The sequence below is a fragment of the Leuresthes tenuis genome, unplaced genomic scaffold, assembly GCF_036924035.1.
Source record: "Leuresthes tenuis unplaced genomic scaffold, fLeuTen1.0.hap1 SCAF_16, whole genome shotgun sequence".
NCBI lineage: Eukaryota > Metazoa > Chordata > Actinopteri > Atheriniformes > Atherinopsidae > Leuresthes > Leuresthes tenuis.
In genome coordinates this window covers 5633065-5654939 of record NW_027325370.1, presented here as the reverse complement: position 1 = coordinate 5654939, position 21875 = coordinate 5633065, and the positions used below count along the sequence as shown (strand labels likewise).

Genomic DNA, 21875 nt, shown 5'->3' with positions numbered 1-21875 from the left:
CAGATTTGAAAAGTGTCTCTAATCAGGGGTTCTAAAATATCTGACTGAGATTGACGATATAGGACACACACTGTAAGAAATGAGAAGCATTAACACATGAACAGTTTATTTAAAACCCTGAATGTTGCAGGTGTTTGTGATAAGCTTATTTACCAGCGACATCAAAGAGACATAAAGGGTATACTTATTAAAATCATCTCATGTCTAACACTTTTACAATAAAACAATACTATGTTTAAGAAAGACCTATATTTAATTACAATAGCAACATTTAAAACCTTTAGTGCCCATTGTGTTAAAAATTATGAATATCTCTAAGATTTCCTAATGTGATGCTTTGCCATCCTTATTTGGGTGAAAGCAGGTCTCAACCTTCCCTGAAAAAAGACAAAAAATGAAAGTGTAGACAAAGAAATGCAGTGCAAAGTGTGCTCTCCCTTTTCGAGACAAGATTCAGTGTTTTCATTATTACAGAAACAACAGTACATACGTGTGGTGTTCATTAATAGGAAGTAAAATGAATTATTTAACGTTTCCATCACACTCTTGTTGTGGTGCATCTCCACAAAAATTGCATAAGTACTCATGGGGAGCATGTTAAAACAACTCCACATACACACTTTTTAAGTATTACAGGAAAGGTAAACCAATGTTGCACAATGAAATTCCACTGACATTTCTTTCCTGAAATAAGTCTTTTGCTTGGATTTCTATATATGGTTTTTGAACATCCTTATTATAGAGTAGAAAACAGCTGATAAATATGTAGATTCTAAACTGTAGAATAATTCCACATAAAGGCAGGAACATTAAAACTATAACTAAATAGTTTTTCAGCTTGTGGCATAGAAACAAAGGTGCAACAAACGCTGCATCTGTTTGAAATAGTACAACTATAAAGTCAGGAAGGGATAAGACAGATGGAATGATTCAAATTTGAATATTAACTCTTGGTTTAGTCCTGACATGTTTAGGAATGAGTTTGCTTTTGGATATTAGCTGCTGGAGGATAAAACCAGGTCGGATTCCTGGGTTGCCTCCTGCCCGCTGTTGCTGTGTCCACAGTTCCCTGTCAGCTCGGGGAAAAGGGTTATCCGGGCGGAGTGACTCGGTGAGCCTGGAGTTGGACTCATGCCTGGCCTCTTGGGTGGAATTGGAGGAGGATGGGTCTTCTCTGAGCGAGGAATAAGGGGAGAGCGGATGCCCGGAGATAATGGCCCTGAAGAAGGCGACCTCCCCCCTGGAGGAGATGCTGCTAGATTGCGGTAGTCTGTGCCAAATGGAGAGCTACTGATTGGTGCCAGCTTGACTCCAGCCTGCTGGCTGGTAAAGCGGGACAGCACCTGAGTGACAGTGTTGCGGGCCAGCTGCTTAGCTGTGCTGTGCTCTGGTGGCGGAGGAGTTGATGAGGTGGTGGGCGAGAGGTCTCTAGGGGAGAGGGGCCCACCATGCTGCTGCTCCAGCTCAGCCTGACTCTGGAACTTGTGCCTGGCAGCCTGGAATCGCTGATTGACTCCAGCCTGATAAGAGGACTGATGGAAGCCTGGGCTTCCCAGACGCTTAGCCAGAACTGGAGATGAAATGGGGGAAGAGGAGAGGGAAGATGATGCAGTGCTCGAGGGAGAGTGAGGATGAGGATGAGGAGGGAATTGCAAAGGTGTTCCACCTCCAGTGTCAACTCCATTTTCTTGTGCTCTCCCTTCCTGCGATGAGTTTGGGTCTTTATGAGTGTGAAGTCCATTGACCTTTGGCAGTGGGGTGGATTTAGGAGTGACAGTTACCTTTCCATCCAGCTCAGTCTGAACGGAGGTGGACACCATTATCTTGGAATGTGATTCTTTTGCCTCTGTCACAGCCTCCTTCGCCTCTTCTTTGCATCCTTGAGGTTCAGCCAGCCTCTTCCTCAGTTCGTGCACCTGTTTCTCAAGCTCCTTGCTCCTTTCTTCCTCTGCTTCGAGCCTGGCTTTTATTTGCTCTCTTTCTGTGTCAAACGCGGCCAACTGTCTCTCAGACCTGGCTTCCAGCTGGGCTGCCCTGCTCTTCTCATTTTCAAGAACTTGCCGAAGCTTTTCTAGTGCACTGGTCTCCTCTTGCAGCAATGTGCGAAGGTGTGAGACCTTCTGAGCCTCCTCCTGAGCCTGGCTGCTGGCCTTCTGGAGCTCAACTGTCAGACTTGAGGAGAGCTGCTGCTGCTGGGACAGTGACTCCTCAACCTTGCTCACCACTTGTGCCTGTTCCTTCTCTAATCTCTGCACTGTTGCATGCTCTGCCTCCAACTGGAAAGAGAACCAGAGAAATGCATCAAAGCCAGGCAGCATTTCCATATTTGACCACAAGGAGGCAAAAATACATTTTACTGTTACCCTTTTAGGAATATATATAATAATATATAACTTTCTGTTGTGTATTTTGCATTAAAGCAATTCTAACTGTATTCTATAATTGAGTTGGCAGCAGTTTTTAAATGTTAAACTAGGCCTATTATGTACACGTTTCTACTGTTTGCCAATTACACTCATGATAGTGGCTCAATTCATTCAAATGGTTCATCTTAAATTGGTTGAGAGACATAAAAAAGCCCCTATAAGAGACAAAACTGTGAACCACAACTGGATCATAAAAAAATGAGGAACATGAACATCAGAGGAGACACTGAAAGGTGCTGCTGTTCATGTTTTGTCTCACGAAATAATGATTTGCTTGCATGGCATGTTTATGGAAAGTTCTGTTTGCTGTGAGGTCATTCGAGGGTGACCAGGCTGTTTTTATGAGTATTAAGAGGAAATGAGAGGTGATGTATTTGTAAATGGTTGTTTTGCAAAAAAAAGAAAAAACACCAAAGGCAGGAAAGCCTGAGGAAGACACTCGGGAACCCTTTCTTACATAAGGTCCCTGTGTAGAAGCCTATTATGTCTTCACAGTGTGTGTGTGCCAGCTGACTTTGCATTAGATGTGGACATCCATTATCTCAGGTTTCCTGAGGCCATAAAGCTCCATGGCTGCTGGACAACTAAACAATGGCCTGTTCCTCATCTGTTTCCCATGGAACGGTTCTGTGCTTGTGCATACTGTAAGAGTGCCTCTGTGTGTGTGTGTGTGTGGATGTGTGCGTGTGTGAGTGAGTGTATAATTTAAAAGGGCTGAGCCCTCTCCGCCCTACCGGGTTACACCATGGAGCTACACTGATGCTTGCCTGTTCAGTCACTGGGTTTTAAATCACAGCGAGAACAATGAAAACAGACACTGTGCAGACAGGAAAGGGAAAGGAAAAGGAAGCAGATCCACCAAATGCACTCATCTATTCACAAGTGAGCAGGTTTTTGGTTGTTTTTTAAAACAAATCTTGAACATAGATCACAGATGTACATGCACACTGTATGTTTGACAAGTCAGCCACACCTGTTGCAGCAGTTTATCTTTCTCTGTCTGCAGCATGAGGGCGAAATCAGCACGCCGTGCAGAGTCCTGGGCGTAACGCTGCTTCTCCTTCTCCAGATCAGATATCATCTGTCAAAGACACAGTCAAGTTAAAAACATGACATGACATGTCATGTCTATGACATGAGCTCAGGGCGTAAAATGTGATATAATTACAACACAACCTTTCTCTTCATCTTTCTCTTGAATGTATGTGTGTGTGTGGGGGGGGGGGTTGTTCCCATTTGGATATCCTCCCTGTTAAAGAATAGCAAATCGCCTACTGATAACAAGGGTTTGTCTGTGTCATAATCTCGATCCATGGACAGTCTGTGTGAGCATCCATCACTCTCATCCACTGCCCATCTTCAGCTCTGCTGTGTTGCCGTGATAAAGCTCCATATCATCCCTGTAAGCCGTGGGTGCAGCTGCTGCTTGTATGCTTCACTAACATAAGCCAACTCAGTAGCTGAAACATGGGGACTGACAGATACACTGACATTTTCACACACACACACAAGATTCTTATTTTACCAGTGTGAGGGCCACCCTCTCGCAAATGTGATATGAGTTTGGGTGAGCTGACTGCATACAGACGTGAACTGCCACTCACCCTCCTGTGTCTGCTCTCAGCCACAGCCAACTGTCCTATCATCCTCTCTTGCATCCTCTTGCAGTGAGTCATGACCAGTTTAAGCACAGCCAGAGGGTTTGGGCCCACTGCCCGGCCCTGCAGATGTGTGTGGGGTTGGGAGAGCATGTGCTGTCGCTCCGTCGCTTCGTTGTCCCGCTGAAGAGCCAGGAATGGATCACTGAGGTTGTACTCTCCATAACGCTCCTGGACAAAAGCATCCTTGTGCTGGGCCTTAAAGAGACACATATATCACTCAAATGTAATACATTAAATGTGAGCTGAAGGAGAGCACACATGTCCAGTCCTGACTGAACAGAACTCAGTGTGTTAGGGAGATGTTTGTCAGTGTACAGGTTTGATGGGATGATGATTCCCTGCAGCCAGTGCCAATAAAACCACAAAAAACACTCAAGTATACATGCTCGCTTTAGAGTTACATATCATTACTGAACATTGTGAAGTATATTTTGTGGGTCTGTATGAGTGCAGGAGATTTGTGCTCGTCATCATGAGCGCAAGCAGATGGCTGTTCCCGTCAACCCAAACACAAAGAGGTGAGGCACGGCTCTCAACCCCCCACAAGGGGCAGATGTTAACCCCTCCCCAGGGATGCAGGGGTAAGGACTGGGTCATTAAATCCCTGTCTCACACACATACACACACAGAATGGTTTTCAATGAGTGGTTAGATTAAAACTAAATTACAATACATTTGTTTTAAAGCCAAAATAAGTCAGAAGTCATGAAACATTACAGCCAACTGAGCTACTTTTACTTTAGCTGACATTTTTCAAGCTGGTTTGAGTGAAACACGATAGGGCCTCGTTGACCTCACTACTGGTCACTGAGTCATCAGGGGGTCTCATTAGTAGGTTTGAGTTCTAGAGGCATTCAGGGTCAGTCTGGAATCTAAGTGGTGTAAGCTCATTCAACAAGGGTTCACTCCACATGCTTTCAGAACAGCCGTCTCTGCTTCCTCGTGGAGACCTCATCAGACACCCCAGTCCACCAGCCCCCGTTACCCCCCTGCACACACTCACATATCACTGCATTCCTGTGCTGGTTCATTGCTGTTTCTTAGAAAAATATGTCTTTCTACTTCTGCCTTTCCATTAGCTTCTTTTCTCACAGACTTTAGCACGCTGCAAAACACACACACACATGGACACACAACCTGAGGGTTTCAGCAAAGACGCTGTATTTGAGGCTTTTTCTCTGTCTGAACAAAGAATGTGACCCTTATTGAAGAGATTACAGAACTTACACAAAGACAGTGTTTCAATGCCTTCAGTCTTATGTATTGTCTCCAGGTCTGACCCAGTAGGCCTCTATGACTGAGAGTGGCTACGGGCATATGTGTGCAACACTTTTTCTCCTTTTTACTTTTCAAGAGAATTTGAATATGTGTGTAAACCTTTATGTGTGGTTATGTTGGTCGTTAGAGTGAAGATGTAAAGCTTCTTTATTTAGCTGAAGAAAAAAATGCAGCTTGCCCAGCTAAATAACTCTTTAAACAGACTATTAGGGGCTAGGCTTTACGTGTGTGTGTGTATGTGTGGAGGCCCAAGCCTAGAATCTGGTCTCTCTCCCATGGTTTTCCGTCAGGATAGTTCTGATCATAATGACAGGGTGTGCTTTCCTTTATGAGAGGGCACTACAAGCGAACCCTGTTGACCTAAAAGCTCTCATTCCTGCCCAACGGCTGATGACAAATGTCTCTTATAGCAAGTTGTGGGAAAGAATACATCATATGCAAACAATTTCCAAGTGTATTTTGGGATATTTTAATGTTTTTGCCATTGAAATGGATGTGCTGGAGCATGTTGCTCTCTAATGCATTCCTCCTGCTTTAACAAGGTGTGAGGGACAACCTGATAGCTTTCACCTGGAAAGCTTGTCTGCCACTCAGTTGCCTACAGCCTCAGGGAACAAACATGGCCTCTGTGAGCTGAGCAGAGCCACAGAGTCCTGTTTCCTAAGTGAGTGTCTTTAATGACTGTCACACAATGAACTCAACCGCTAGCACAGACAAAATCACAACTCTGAATGGTACTGAGTGCATATCTCCAATTACAAATGTACAAGAAGTCCTCTCTCTGACACTGCATATATCGAGCGACAATGTGCATCTTACCTCTCAAAAACTTGAATCACTACCTTTCACTAAGGCGCCAGTTGTGAAAATGTCTGCCTGTATGACTTGCAGTTAGTGTGGTTTTAGCATAGAAGACAGAGTTTGTTGGGGGCAGATGATCCACTCACTAGTCACTAAGAGCAACACAAACATTCTTAAACATTCTTAACATATCTTTGACAGGATAGGATGGAAAACAATCTTGGGAGATTTCAAATTGCAACTGTTCCTATTCAGAGAAGATTCTGGGTGGGAGAACTGTACAACAACCTCTGACACTGTAGCTGACTTGATAGATAATATAAGGATAAGGCTTTATACACAATTCACTAAATGTCCAGAAAGTGCTAAAAAGTAAGGATTTATCAAAGCAAGGATGGTCGCAGCTAGATGACTAAATTAATCCGATTTTATTTTGATTAATAATTGATTATGGGAAGAAGTTTTGTTATAAGGCTCTCATTTTGTTTTGTGTCATAAATCCAGCTCAGACCTTTCCATTGCAGTGCTTTACCTTGTTTAGTTCAGCAACTGATGAAGGACAATTTGTGTTGGGAGTGACAATAAAGAGGGGAGCTTTCCTGCATTTTAAATGGAACTGTCCATGGAATCACTCGGGGTTGAAGCTGTGGACATTGTGATGTGGTATGATTGCCACCTTCCATGTGGGAGACCTGGGTCCCCTGCCTCTAGTAGGGGTCCTTAGGCAAGACCCCCTTACTCTATCTGCCTACCTGTATAATGCCAAATGCATAAACAACATAAAGGGAAAACAATGTTGGGCTGATCACCGTTGCCAGAACTGTTTTCAGAGATGGTGAAATTGCCAGATCTGAAGTACTTTAGTCACTCAGTCTTTATGAGAGTCCACACTTGTTTGATTTGAACACAGCCAATAAGAAGAGGAGACCCTTTTCAGCTAAAAGAGAAAAAAAAGGATACATCCATAGATGGAAGATGTTTCCAAAGTCAGTAAGTAATCGGGATACATAACCGTGATCTCAATATTGAGCAAAATGATTGAGTTTGTGAACTTTGTCGTAACTGCACAATGAAATCACTTGAATCAAGCCATATATCACATGTGGGCGTGAAAAGAAAAATAAGAAATGAAAGAATGATCCTTTTGAACAATATCTCTGGAAGTAGGTCCCACTTAAACAAATGCATTTGACTACCCTGTTGATAACCTGACATTTATAGAATCACTTGACTTTTTTGACCTGGCATGGGCTTCATATCTACTGTGACTTCCTGGGATTGAGCTGTGAGTAAAGATCATTTGCACTTTCACACAGAAAACACCACAGTGCTAAATTATGCCAGTTCCACAGAAACTAATTTCCAGTTCACTTCAGTCAGTGTAAATATGTCCTGATAATACAGAGCGATAAACCCACAATCTATTTCTCGATGTCAAACACTATACTGGCACTAAAACTTGTGAGGGATCCTGTCGATACTGTCGGGAATAACAGTGATTTTTTTCAACACTGCTGAATTATTATGACATTTTATATGTATATATTGATTATTCTAAGTTTACAAATCTTTTCCAAAAGGTGAGAGTTAAAACAGAATATTTAACTTGTCTAAGGTGATATCGTTTGGAACAGGTTTTCAGTCTCCAAATTAAGATAAAAGACAAAGAGACAGATGAGATTTTAGGCCTGCGCTTTAAGAAATGTAATAAGGTGTGTGCTTAAGGTTCAAATCACGTCCGCCACACCTCCCGCTCATACAATAACCACAGAATGCACTGAGATAACTGAAAGGAAAAATGAATGTTTAACTGCCTCTGATGTTATCATCAGTGTTGAAACATGGGAGCAGGTGCTCTCAGCCTTTGGTCAGACGGCTCCCAGAGAGGCATAACAGGTGGGATGACTGGGTGGAAGCGGCGGAAGAATGAGTCAAAAATTAAACTGACAGGGCAACTAGTTTACACTTGAGCATGGGAAAACTCAGGAGACAAAGCAACGTCTTATAATCTCGGAGTGGCTGCTGTCTTCATTTGGGTCCAGGAAAAGGAGAGGTTACCATAAAAAGGCATCACAAGGACAACGAAACTCAATCTATGTTGCTCTGAACAACCAGTGATTGCTGTACCTGACCACATTTTGTGTGCTAATCTAAGTAAGAAGATACACCTCAAAAAATACTTTAATGTCATCTGGGACATTTACTTTTGCAGACCACAGACTGCTGATATGGAAGCGGTCCACTGATATCACAGATCAGTGTGCTTTGCAACATCATTATCATAAGCACCACTTTGCTTATCAGGCAACCCTCTTTGTGGTTACAGCTCTTTTCTTTTTTCATCATATTTCCACAACATATCCAAACAAAAAATCCAAATTTGGCAGGGACTCTTGAGTAGTAAAAGGATACACACTCTTATCTGAGCAACACACCCTTACCAGGCCCTATTGTTTTTGGAGTCAGGAAAACACGTCAGCCTTCAAAAATAGACAAAACATTTTAGGATTATAGGATATGACATCATGTGAACAATAAAAAATGTCCTGCTGGGAGCGAACACAACATTTTGACCACACAGATCTCATCATCTAGGTAAACAAAAACGGTAAAGTCCATTCTCAAACACCAATATTTGTTATAAAAGACAATAAGCATCTTTAACAAAAAAAATGAAAGCTGTTCTTTAAAGGTTTCATGCTGTTTTAAGATCACACAAGCTACAGTGAGACCCGTTTGTTTTTCACTGTGTTAACATGTTCTCTCAGAGTCGTCAGTGTAGTGAAGAGGACAATCAAGCAGGACAGGCTCGCTAAGTATATCAAGAGCAACTGTCCTACGGATAGGCAGATTACTATGCCTCTGACTGGCATTTCTATTGAGCTACAAAGAACTTCCTCTTTGCTGGATTTAAACCAGGATAAAAATAGCATTACCTCCCTATAGAGAAAGACACTTGTCAGCTCATAAGATATGCCACACCTCTTGGAATGCAGGAGCTGTCTGGTGTAAGTTCTCAGGAATGTTCCCTCTGGTAAAACTGCTAAGTTTACTTAGTAATGAGAACTAGAAACGGTACAATCGAGAATCTGTAGAGACAAGTCTTATAGCCATCTCATTCTGTATATGAGAAAACACTGACACATTTACAAGTTCCCTGGGATTTTGTGTAAAGCAGGGGTTAAAACACGGTTGTCCTGAGCAATCTACAGGCATTCCAAGTATTTTCTGCTGTGACAAGAAAATATTCAAAGAAGAGAAGGAAGACTTAAGAGCCTCTTTTTCAATCCCACAGTGTTTTGGTCATGCAATGGTTAGAGACAAACATTACTGTTGCTCAAGGCACAAGGCATAAGTAATAAATAGACTTCCTGGGTGACAAACAGAGCTCAATACTGGACATTTTAGCCTACTACCAAGTCCTGACACTCCCCTCTACACACAATCTGCCCTTGCATTGACTAGCAAGTAATTTACTGTGCAGGCCCCCAGCGGGAACAAGGGAAGTCAGTGATTTCAGCCTACAACGCTGCACATCCTCTTCCCAATAAACACTGCAGTCTCTGTAAATGGCGTAGCAAAGACCACCAAAATGTGTGTGTGTATGGGTGTGTGTGGGCGGGTCAGCAGACAGGACATGGGTTATGTTTGAACATGAAAGACCCCCCGTAAAGTTGATGTGTTTGAGTAAGAAGGAGAGTACGGACAACAAGCCGAGCATACGTTTGTCCTCAGGGAATGATTGTGTGTGTGCATGGAGCTTTAGTCAAACATTGGCTGCCTCAGATCTGAGTTGTGTGGTTGGTATGGCTTTCCCTCAAGCCCTGGCACTGAAAATTGAATGTGATTACAGCCTCACTAGCTTTCTAGATAAACTTCTTCATCAAGGCTTATCTGTTACAACAAGATAGTCCTGGTTGGCACTTGTCCTTATCACAGTCTCACAGTCCCTACTTCAGACAATGAGTCAAGCATTTGGGGGGCTGGAAATTTTCATCCAAGCTCGGGACAGCTGCTGTAGTCATGAGTGTGAAAAGCAGGCAGTGGCATGGAGAGAGCTAATTGGACTAGACACACACTGAAAAGCATTGTTGCAAAGAAAAGCTATGTTCTTTCATTCGTGTATGAGTGAATGAGCCACACAGAACAAAAAAAAAAGGGATTTAAGGAACAAGTATAGGAGAAACAAGGGTCTGTATAAGTATAGGACAAACAGTCATCTAACAGTAGACATTTGCAAGATTGTTGCTGAGTAATGTCTGAGGTGCTGTCCACAATGCGCACTTTGGTGACTCAAGCTGTCTAAAATGACAGCATTCACAGATTGCCTGGGTCGCATGTGCCCACATAGAAAGCACAATGTAAATGTAAGTGCATCTGTATTCATTCTCATAGGCTGTTTAGCGTTCCAAACACAGCTGGATACAGGAAATACAGCTCTTGCAAGTTTTTAAAGTATGTACTTGCAAAAAAAAAGCAAAAAAGGTTTCTAAAGTCACCTTCTTTAACTCTTCTCAAGTATCAAGTAGATTTTCATACATTCAAACCAAGGTGAATACAAATTATTGATCAAGACACATTTCAGACATCACCATCTATGAACTGTTCGTTTGAACTTGGTCATGGGTGTATCCTTTTCTGAAGGGTGCAAAAGACTGCTCTGACCAGCAATGATACTGTTGCTCTGTTGAAATAAAATACCTTGAAAGCCAGAATAGCCCCCATGCCATTGTCCTCACAAGCTCTGCTTCCTGAGGTTCCTGTTTACACATCCCCTCCCAGTTAGCTCACATTCTTTTTGGTGGTGTAATGCTAAAACTAGTTCATTTTGGTACGAAAAGGTGCAGTTACTGTTTTATTTAATGTGTAGTTTAGAAAGCAAACATATTACCAATTATGTTATCGTATTATTAATGTACAAACATAAATCTAAATGTAATGTAAATGTATGTTTTGCAATAAGCATGACTGTCCATGGGGGGATTTGCTGTTTTTAAACTCACTCTGAGTGCATGTATGACTACATCCTGGGCCTCAAGTTCTCCCTCCAAGATACTGAGGAGAGTCAGCAGCTCTGCTCTGCTCAGAGCTTCCACATTCATCTTCTCTACCTGAAACAAAAAAGATAGAGGGAACAGATAATAAACCAAGCAAACAAGCAACATTAAACTAAAAGAATCTCATGTATGACGAAATAGGCATGCATGGGTATTAGCATGGGTTTATTTTTAGCATGGTGAATGGAGGGAGCCTCTTTATGTGTATTTTCATACAGAGGTAATATACAGTGGAACTAAGGGTCCCATCTGTGGCCTCACTGGGTGGTGCGCAGGGTAATAAACAGGAAACTATTAGCATATCTGCGCATTAAGTTGCTGAGGGACTGAGGACATTTGTATGCTCTGTTCAGCCCCAAATGACCATTGCTCCAAATCCCAAGACAATGGTTTGGCAATTTCGTTTGCTTGAAGCCTTTCTTTCTCCAGAATTTTATGGTCTAAGCCGTCCTGCTTAATCCACTGTATCCTGTGAGTCATCAGCAAGGTCCTGTGTGCTCACATGGGCCAGTCATAACACATCTCACTAATCTGACAACATCAGTAAAACTGTGAGAAAGACAAAACACTTATGTTAAAGTTCTTCTTTTAAATTAAGCAATAAAGTCAGGTCTATTCTTTGGGATAAGTGTTAACTATGTGTTTGACAAGGTATGTGTGAGCTTTGACGTCAGATGACGGACTCACTTATAATGAGCTTGTTGTTAATACCCTGTAGTGTTTTAATAAAGAGCTGGGCAGCCAGGAGTTGCATGGCACAGCCTTTCACCTGAAACTGTACTGGACGGTCAGACACAAGACTTTGTGTATTGATGATGGTGAGAACTGTCAGTCACGTGGGTTCAAAATCTAAAACAGGACAGCTGAGTTGAGATCCGTTTCTAGCAAAGTCCACAGGAAAAAAACTTGTTTTGTTGTTTTCATTATTTCAACATTCTTTTCATACTTCTAAAGTCATCCACATATCTTTTGGGCCCTTGTAAAGAAACACGTGCAATCTGCTTATCCATGTGAGATTTTCTCTGTTTTAAAAGTGAAAGCAACTGTCCTCGTCTTCATTTTTAACGAGCCTATCTTTTCCTCCTCACCGCCATGAAGTTTGTGAGTGTTTATTTCTTACAGGAACGTCCTAGAACATTCTCTGTCTCCAAAATTCCTTGGTGCATTCTGTGGCTCGCCACACATTCACAGCAAAGCTACAGGGTGTGAATCAGTAGTTGCAGTAATCATTAGCTACTAACTTATCACATGTACGTGGTTCTCAGTCTTGCCAAACCACAGATACTCTGATATTAGTATAGAGTTAGTGTGCATTTTAGCTGTTGGCCTAGTCCCGATATATGTCACTTGATATCCAGGCTTAAAAAATCAGCTACCATGGAAAATCGTTCCTGCATTCCAAGGATACCCACACCATGGGAATCATCACTCAGGGGTAAACTGCTCAAACCCTCTCTGAAGCCCACATGCTTGTAAGTGGCAATGTTGCGGTTTGCCTGTGTGAGCACTGACAGATGACACAAGAGGCAGCCAATATAAATTTCTGTATGGTTTTGCTATGATAGGTTGTATTTAAGCGACTAAGCAATAAGCAGTTCTTGATCAGACCAGATTTACAAGTCAACATAGAAGCACATAACAACTACTGTGCCTTGTTGAAGGCCTCAGTGTGTTTACCTGTTAGTGTCACCAGACACATTTTTTTCTACCCTTTATTTAAACAGCCATTTCTCTCAGATGGAAAATAAGGTTCAGGTATATTTGTTTTTGGTTAGAAACCAGGAAGGATCTGTGCTGATAATAAAAGGCTGCTCAGTGTGTTCAATACAACACAAGATCGCCGTGCTTGCTCAGAGACAGAGGATCCACCTGCCGTCCTGGGCCTTTGTCTGACACATGGCACTGTCATTATTTTTCCGAGTTGGAAACATTAACTAAAAGTAAGTGCCACAGACCTGGTAAAATTATCACATTAGCTATCATGTATAGATTGCCTGTAGTGACAATGGTATAATCAATATTGTATCATTATTGCTGAAGTACTCACACCCATTAGCCTGGAACTGAACTCAACATACAACATTGATTGCCTGCCACAATTCCGTATCTATGCAACAACATTTTTTGAGTTATTACTTAACATAAAGTCCTGCTTAGTTTACCGTACAAAAAAAGGACCATATTTGGTAGGAGACCTAAATCTGTGTGTACTTTTGCATTTTGTTATTTTATCTATTTTTTTTTTCACTAATAAGCAAGTTCACATTTGAGATATCATTTCTAGAAGCCGGCACAACGTTTTCACAGCCTACCGTGAGAACATACCTTCATGCGCTCTGGTCAGGTCGCATTAATTGTTCTCCAAACCCAAAAATGAGACTCCACAACACCATGAATCAAAGCACTCCACTGTCACAGGCGCTCCTGCTCTCAGGCGACCGTGAACAACAGACGCTCAATGACGAGGCTCCCAGCCAATCACAGAGGCGTAGTGCAACATGCTGACCAATAACTGGCGGTATTGTCACTAGGAAGGCGGAGATAAAGGCGTTCCCGGGTCTGCGGGATAAACCTCTTTGTTTCGGACGTCCAACGGTATATTTTCTTGCCCATTCTTGCTGAGTGGGACGTACTGTCGAAGACTTTTTACATCTGTGTCTTAAACTGTTTTTGTTAGATAGGTTCAAAGTATGAAAGTAGAATTGTGCATCGAGAGTGGAGTTCTCTAGTTACGAAGACTATGGAGAGCAGTAAAAATAGAAGATTTTACACCTGTACAGTTCATTCGTAAATTAACTTTGAACCAGTAATGAAACAAATATCCAAGCTGGCTCAGAAGGAGGAGAGCTTGCGCCGTGTCTCACGGTGTTTCAACTCCCCTTTATGGCCAAACGACAGTATCACAACTTGGTGCACCAGGGCGGGGCATATTCCTCTGAAATGTTATAGGCTTCATCCCCACAGACTTATTTATGTCTGTCAGTCTGAATTAAGAGGAAAACGTGTTTTATTGATATGCCCGAGTGAGAGACTTGGTGTTGCCATACAGTGAGAGGTCATGCACTGAACCCTGCAACCTGCACAACACCTCCACTTTAGTTTCTCTGCTACATGGTTATGTTTCCAGTCACAGTTTGAAGAACACTAAGTGTTTAAATGTTTTTTTTAGAGAATATGGAGACACCGGGGACAACAGAAGGAATTTAAAAAATAACCATGGCAGTTCCCTAATAAAAATATGACAACAAGCAAAAAAAAAGTTGGAAAGTACATTGTAAAGTGTTGTTTTCCTTATGTCGAGAAACATCCTATACAGTGCTTTAGGCCACTGTTGAGAGGAAGATGTGTGAGATTTTCAAGTTGCTCCTACTTGCTTGTTTCAAACATTTGACAATCTGGGAAGACCAAAAAAAAGATGATATTTAACTCTTCTTAATGTATATTTTGTATGGACAGATACTGTGCTTCTTCAAACTGACAAAAGTCATTGTGAGTCATTGAATATAACTTAAATGTTGTATGGATAACAAAGCGATCTCTCAAATTGTGAATTTGCATGCCACAATTTTTTACCCAAGGGATTCAGGAAGTTAAACTTGGCCATTCTTTTGATGTTTGCCACGAAAAGGATCAGTGGGATGTGTAATGAAATCAATGTCCACAGCAAAGCCAGTGCTGGTCACAACATCCATACTGTATGGTCCAAAAACACTGCAAAAGTGAAATGTGTAACTCAAATTAACTGGAAAAGTATGACTGTATTAGAAAAGAAAAGAAACAACTCACTCCTTAATATGACTTCATCTGTCTCAGCTTTCTTATGCAGACTTTTGATCAGATTGCTTAAGTGCTTCAACATTATTGTTTACATCTACCCACAAAAATGGATCAAGTAAACAGGCAATCATTAAATATCTGATTTAGATGTGAAACTGTGGAAAAACTGTGCTTTCTAACCTTTTTTAATAGCCCACTGGTGAATGATGGTGACAGAACGCTGCAAATCTTCCATTTCTCATCTTGTACTGCTGTTACGGCCTCATGAAATGGTTCGTTTACACTTGCATCCTGTGCACTCGCACACACACACACAAATTAATTTCATTGCGTTCTTTAATTAGTAGTAAGGTATCAACTTGAGAAATGACCACATCAGTGGTTTTTCTTTACCCGTCTGTTGGCGTGTCCATTATAACCAGCACTGGATTTCAGCCATCATATGTCCTTGAACTATAACAACAGATTTTTATAGACTTTGTTACAACCTGGGGCAGCATAAGGAATGTATGGAATAATTTATGGTAAAGTATAAGATAGTCTATCTTTAATATCAAACCCTTACCCACACACCTTTCAATACTTCTGAAAGCAGTTTGTGTCAAAATTGTGGATGCCCTGGGCAATAGAAGAAGAGAATTATTATGAGCATGGGTCACTACACCAAACTGAGAGATATGGCTCACCTGTTTGTACTCCAAAAATGTCCCAATGAAGGGTAAAGGTTTGGGTCCAGGGATTCCTATCTTCTTGAAAAAGCCATATGGAGCATAGCCATACCTGAGGGATAAAAGCGGGATTGGAAAACTGAGATCAGTCACCCTTTTAGTACACAAAGCCATTTTATCTCCCTTCTCTCCTGTGGAAATCCCCTGGGCTTTTGCCCTTGTAAGTCTTTTCTTTATCTTGCTTTCTTTTATTTTGTCCAGCCTTGAGTACGGAACATGTTTAATAATAGTATTTCAGCCAAAAACTCCTAGCTTTTTAAATATTAGGCTTATACTCAATACCATACTTGTTAGACTGCTTTATATTTTACATTGCAGCAATAAATCCATATTAAGATAGCCTATTTCTAAATAAGCAGCTATATGATAACAATAAGGTGAATCTATGGCAAAACAAAGTCTTTTATTATACTATTTCACTCACATAATGTTTTAAAATTCAAACAATTCAAAATTAGTGACAGCTATGATTAGGCGAGTCAGGGTTTTCATTATTTTTTTCATTTAACAATGAGTGGTACTTAGTAAACACTAGTTAGGGGAGGAAGAGAGGAAGAAGAAAGAGCCAGTCGTCCGATCCTGGCTTCCCCAGACCACATGTCAAAGTGTTGTTGGTCATTGGTGTATAATAGAGATAAAAGTAATACGTAGTCTGTAACACTGTATATATTTAAGTGGAGGGTGTGGCCCATGTGAGCCTTTTGAAACCAGGCCGCCATTTCAGGTAAGTTGGCCTATATGGCCTTGTATTTGCTGGCATTTTTAGTGACTGTAGGACTGTTTATGTGAGTTTATCTGCTGAATCTGCCAGTGTGTCTTGTCCTGCCTCCAGCTCTGGCACCCTCTTTACTTTCATTACCCCCTACCCGAACCTGGGTTTGTATCCCCATCCTGCTTTGACTGGTGTGCGGTTGGTGAGAGGCTGGCGTAGCTTGTGGTTGTGGAAAAAAATATGGCTGTTGTGGTGTGAGGAGCTGACATTAGGGGAGTGACTCTGGGACGTGAGTGATCACTGTCTGGCCTCCTGGAGGTGTCGTGGGCCCAACTAGACGAAACACCGATGAGAGGAGGTTCCCACCTGATGACCCCTATGACATGTTAGCCAGCACTGCTCACTGGTCTGTAGGGATTATAGGGAATTATTCACTGAGTCTGGTACATTTTTTTCTTTAGCACAAGTTTCTTGTGTTTACTTTGAATAGACTAGGACGAGCGTGTATATGAGTGTGTATGTGAATGGGTGAAGGCGGCTTGTAGTTTAAAAGCAATTAAAGGGGCCAGCAAGTCTAAAAAAAAGCTATAAAATACATTTATTCATCAACATGAATAGAAATAATTAAATCCATTATCAGCAGCCAACACTGCAATAACCAAACTGGTGAGTTCTTAATTTGACGTGTAATTTTTTTAGCTAATGACATTATTCCCCACATCTTTGCAATCAATCAAAGTGTGTTTTGCAGAAATGATCCAGTTGTCAAGAGGCTATTATTTGGATACAATTCAGCCTTATAGCACAAGTTAACAAATTTCGAAATCCCTGATAAATTGTTCTTTATTAATCACTCAACATAGTACATGTAGTCAGATGTCCTGAAATTATCAGCACAGTCTTGTACACTGTTAATGTAACTAAAACTATTCATGAATGAAACATAGCTCTTACAGGACACCAATACAACAATAACATAATGAGTGCTGTCTATTATTCAACCAAAGCAGTTAAAATGAGCTCAACCGTAAAATGCAAGTAATACAATGAAATTTGCACATTAACACAGCCATGATATTAATTCAAAACTATCATACATGATAGTAAGACATCACTCTTATCCCCCAAAACTGCCAACTTTAAACAGCCAGCTTTTTTGAGCTCTGGATTTTGAGTTCACTTCAAAGTGAACAAACTAAGGCAATTTACACTAATTTCAAACAGACAAATTTGACTTGTCTTGTCTTTATAGTTTTACACAAACGATGTTTGGTGCGGGACTGTGTGAGTGACGGACACTCACCTTGCTCTCATGTTAGTGCTGCTGTAGGGAGGGACATAGTTTACTATCAGTTGGTTGGCTCCATTGTTTTGTTCATGGCAGATCCTAGCACCCATACTTATCATGAGGTAGAGAAGTAGACAAAACTTTGCTGTATTTCATCTCCATAAGTCATGGGGAAATCCAACCAAAGCAGACTATGTAGCTGGTATGTCTTGATACACCTGGAGAAAAGCTTTAAACAGAAAAAGCTAGATATACGAACACTGTAATGCTTATACTGAGATTAGAGTAATAAAAATGACTATCAAAGTCCAGGTCTTGATGGAAAAGTCTGGAAGGAATCTCATCTTGGTTCTTGTGCTCACTACTTTAGGATCTATTCTATCTATACAAGTACAAGTTCATGTATTAATGCGGACTCGCCCTCTGCAAATAACTGCCCTTTGTGATTAAGCAGTCACGTCAGTATCTTATACTTATACTTTCTGGTAAGCATGTTTTCTTTTAATCGCAGGGCTGTAAATCAGAGGTTTAAATAAAACTTAATAAAACTTCTCAATAGTTTCTAAGATAACTCATCAGTCTAGTGTTCATATAAGGCAACAAGTGACTGACAAAAGGCTTTTTTTATAAAGCCAGAACATTCTTCTGCTTGGCTATCAAAAACATTTGGGAATATTAAAGCAAGTTATTTTGTCAGATTGGATAAGAGTAGATACTACCAGAGGCTTTGAAGCCTGAGGTTCTATGCAGTATCTTAGCTGTTTCATGGACTATGCTCTTTTGGACAGAGATCTCTGAAACCCATGCCTGAGTGCACCATTTACCCCTGGCACCACTGTAACCTTCATTGTCCCTATCTTTTCTACTTCCTCTTTCGACCCTCTGTATTTTTCATTCATTTTAACTTGTTGACGTTTGTTATCCGTTACCAGTTTTTCAGTCTGGATTAGCAGGTCCCACATGTTATCAACTCTGTCATTCTCAAACCCCTTTTGAGGTTTCTCCAGATTTTACTTGTTCCAACCCATATTCATTACAAATGTCCCAGTACACTATTCGAGCCACTTGGTTAAGGGGTTCTATACATACTGTAACTGCTGGCATCTCACACCCAGCTGCTGTAAACTGGGTTCAGAGACCCTTTCCCACAGCCTATACTTGGGTTCTGGTCCAGTGTGCTATACCCCGGCTGTTCTTGTGTGGCCATAATTAGTGCCTACATTTGCCCACTGAGTGTGTGTGTGTATAAGATTACTTTCCGTCTTTACAGCATTGCTTCACTGCGTTGAGGTTTTCAGGCATTTGTTTATGCACAGCTTTCCTCAGGTCCCACCACAGCATTTTAATTGGCTTGCAATCTGAACTTTGAACTTTTTCTTTTTCAGACATTCTGATGTAGATTCATTGCTGTGCTTGGAATAATAATAGTCCCAGTTTTTTCCAGCTTTAGCTATCAAACAGATGGCCTCACATTTGACTCTAGAAAACTTTAGACTTTGCAAGGTGTCCAGATCCTGTGGCTGCAAAACAAACCTAAATCCTCACTCTTCCACCACCGTTCTTGACAGCTGGCAGGTGTTTGAGCTGATCTGCTCTTTTTGGCTTTTACCAAATGTATCACTGTGCATTATAGCAAACATTTCCACTTTGATCTCTCTTCAGGTGTAACTTTGCAAACCCAAGCTGTGCAGCCATGTACTTTTTACTAATTCAGTCTAACTGTGCTAACTGTCGAGTGCCAGATGTACCTCTACGGTTTTTGCAATCTCTCTGAAGATTGCACATTCTGACCTTGGTGTTAATTTGTGGTTTTGTCTTGAATGTTTTCCACTCGTGAATAATTCTTCTTACTGTTGAATGATGCACTTCTAACAGAAAATGACCTTATAAGCCATCTCAGAGTGATGGGCAGCAACAATTGCTTCTTTAAGATCACTGTTGATGTCTTTCCTTCTTGGAATTGTATTAACACATCTGAATGCTTTAGACCAGCAAACTGCTAAATTCTCTGCATTTATAAAGGTGCTCATGCCAGCTGATGACCAATAAATCAAGAGCATTTGACTCCTTACTGCTTCCATGAGATTTAAGAGGGAAAGCCTTAATTCTTATGGACGCAGTGAGGATGTACTTAGTTTCTCACACACTGATTCTGCATTTTTGCTTAATGATTTTTCTTCTTCTCTTGTTTTGCTTTTCTTTAATAAATTATTACACGGTGTAACATAACATCTGTTGTTATTTGTCTGAAGTTGCATTCACTTGATTTAAAGAATCAGATTGTTTTCTTTAAATCGTTCTGATACATTAAACCTTAGACTTGACAGAGAGGGAACTTTTTCATGCGACTGTATACCTACAAAAAGTAGGGCAGGTGTTGAAGAGCCAACTAAATACAAAGAACAAAGTCTGACCTATTAACAGTTATATGATACCCCGCTGGCATAATAACCAGGCTGAATGAAATAATAGAAGCCACTGATCAAGACAAGTGAGTGTTTCATCCCAAGTCCAGCACCTTGAAACTGTACACTAAGGGGAAGGAGGTAGGCCAGGGGCTCATGAACAATATAGGTATATATAACTACTGACTTTTAGTCAATTGCGTTATGCTGCGAATTCTCAGAAGCTTTGACTCAGTCCCACAGTTTATAGGTATGCTTTTGGTAAATGAGAAAACCTTTGAGTTGAAATGACAGAATAGGAACTATGAAAGTTGATTGATCTATCAAAATTTTCAACCAGAACACAACCAATAACAAAAGATTTTTGAAATGTTACACATTTATCTGCCACTGTTTTGTGAAGCGCGGTACAGAAGTTTTGAAAAGATTTGTTTAAATGTCGGTAGGCTCTAAAACAAACTCGTGATAGGTAAGGGAAGGGGAACCTGATGTGTGATTTAGCATAAGCACCGGTTGAAATGTATCCACTGTATTCACACGTTTTCTATATTTTTTTCTATGGTTTGTAAATCAAGGTAATCAACCTTTTCGCAGTTCAGTTCAGATAGTTTAGAGTATTATTCATTACCCATGCCTCCAAATAAATATTGTCTTGCACACTGAAGTCCTGAAAAGTCATGCAGTAGTTATGAATTTGTGTTTACAGCAAGCTATGTGTCAGAAATCATAGTTAGATGTGGAGGTTAAGTTTATTCAGTTAAGCAAAGACCCTGGTTTATCAAAAATCCAAACATGATCTTTGCTGAAATTATACTCTGTTTTGGTGCCTTAACCTAACTAAACTAAATATAAAAACCCAAGTCTTCTTTTTTTTAAATGACAAGGAGTGAAGAATTTACACTTTTTACAATTTACAAACACTTTTCCTTTCAGATTGGACGAACAGAAAAAGTATTTTTTGCGAAAGCTCTGCATATGATCTATTCAACCATCCCTATTTACACCATTTGATTTGGAATGTGTTGCTTGATCTCAACTGACTTCCCAAAGCTTATTTCAAATCCCTCAGGGCAGACTCTTCCCAGACTACCCATTACCAGCATTTCCCGGTCATCTCTTTTCTACATAGACATGTTTACATCTGTGTCCTTCACAGTAACTCTCTAGTTGTTTGTCTTCATTTTCTTCATTCTTCATAAATATATCCTTTTATTTATTTGATTATAGAAATACAAAAAAGGGAGAATCACATAGAGGAGACAGCCCTACCTGTCAGCTGAGTTGGTAGAAAAAAGTGTATTCAGCTTTGATGTGAGGAGGTTGCTCGTGGCTGTGGCTGGGTCAGCTGAGAATAAATAGAGTTGTTTTTCTCATTTCATGTCTTGTACTCCTTTGATCTCATTTGAATGTGTCAATGTCAACACGCGGGCTGTGTACGTGTAGGTGCCCACTATTCTGCAAATGTTTGTATGTCTGCCTGCAGCCCCACACCTAGTGGCAATATCTCTGTTTGTCTCTGTTTGGCTCAGATCAGTTTTGTAAAGATGAGTTTCCAGGCTGTAGTGAGAGACGTGAGGTATTCAGAAGAAACCATAAAAAAAACGCAAGGAAAGGCTGATAGGGAATTGTGAACACAAAATACATGTGAAGTCAAAGATGATTAGCTTGTTAATATCAAATTTCTTATATGCCCATAACCAATACATCTGACTTTTCTTTAGGTTGCCACTAAGTTTTTACAG

General features: G+C 40.8%; 1 protein-coding gene across 1 annotated transcript; it reads right to left on the bottom strand.

Annotated features, from left to right (window-relative positions):
* Nucleotides 1–84: 84 nt before the first annotated feature.
* On the bottom strand, nucleotides 85–13699 carry cttnbp2nlb (CTTNBP2 N-terminal like b). The gene is made up of 5 exons (XM_072366344.1): nucleotides 13549–13699; nucleotides 11170–11277; nucleotides 4031–4282; nucleotides 3400–3507; nucleotides 85–2276 (listed from the first exon to the last, which is right to left on the bottom strand). Exons 1-5 carry the CDS (start codon nucleotides 13552–13554, stop codon nucleotides 996–998), a joined length of 1755 nt encoding a protein of 584 aa, XP_072222445.1. The 5' UTR covers nucleotides 13555–13699; the 3' UTR covers nucleotides 85–995.
* Between the last annotated feature and the right edge of the window lie 8176 nt (nucleotides 13700–21875).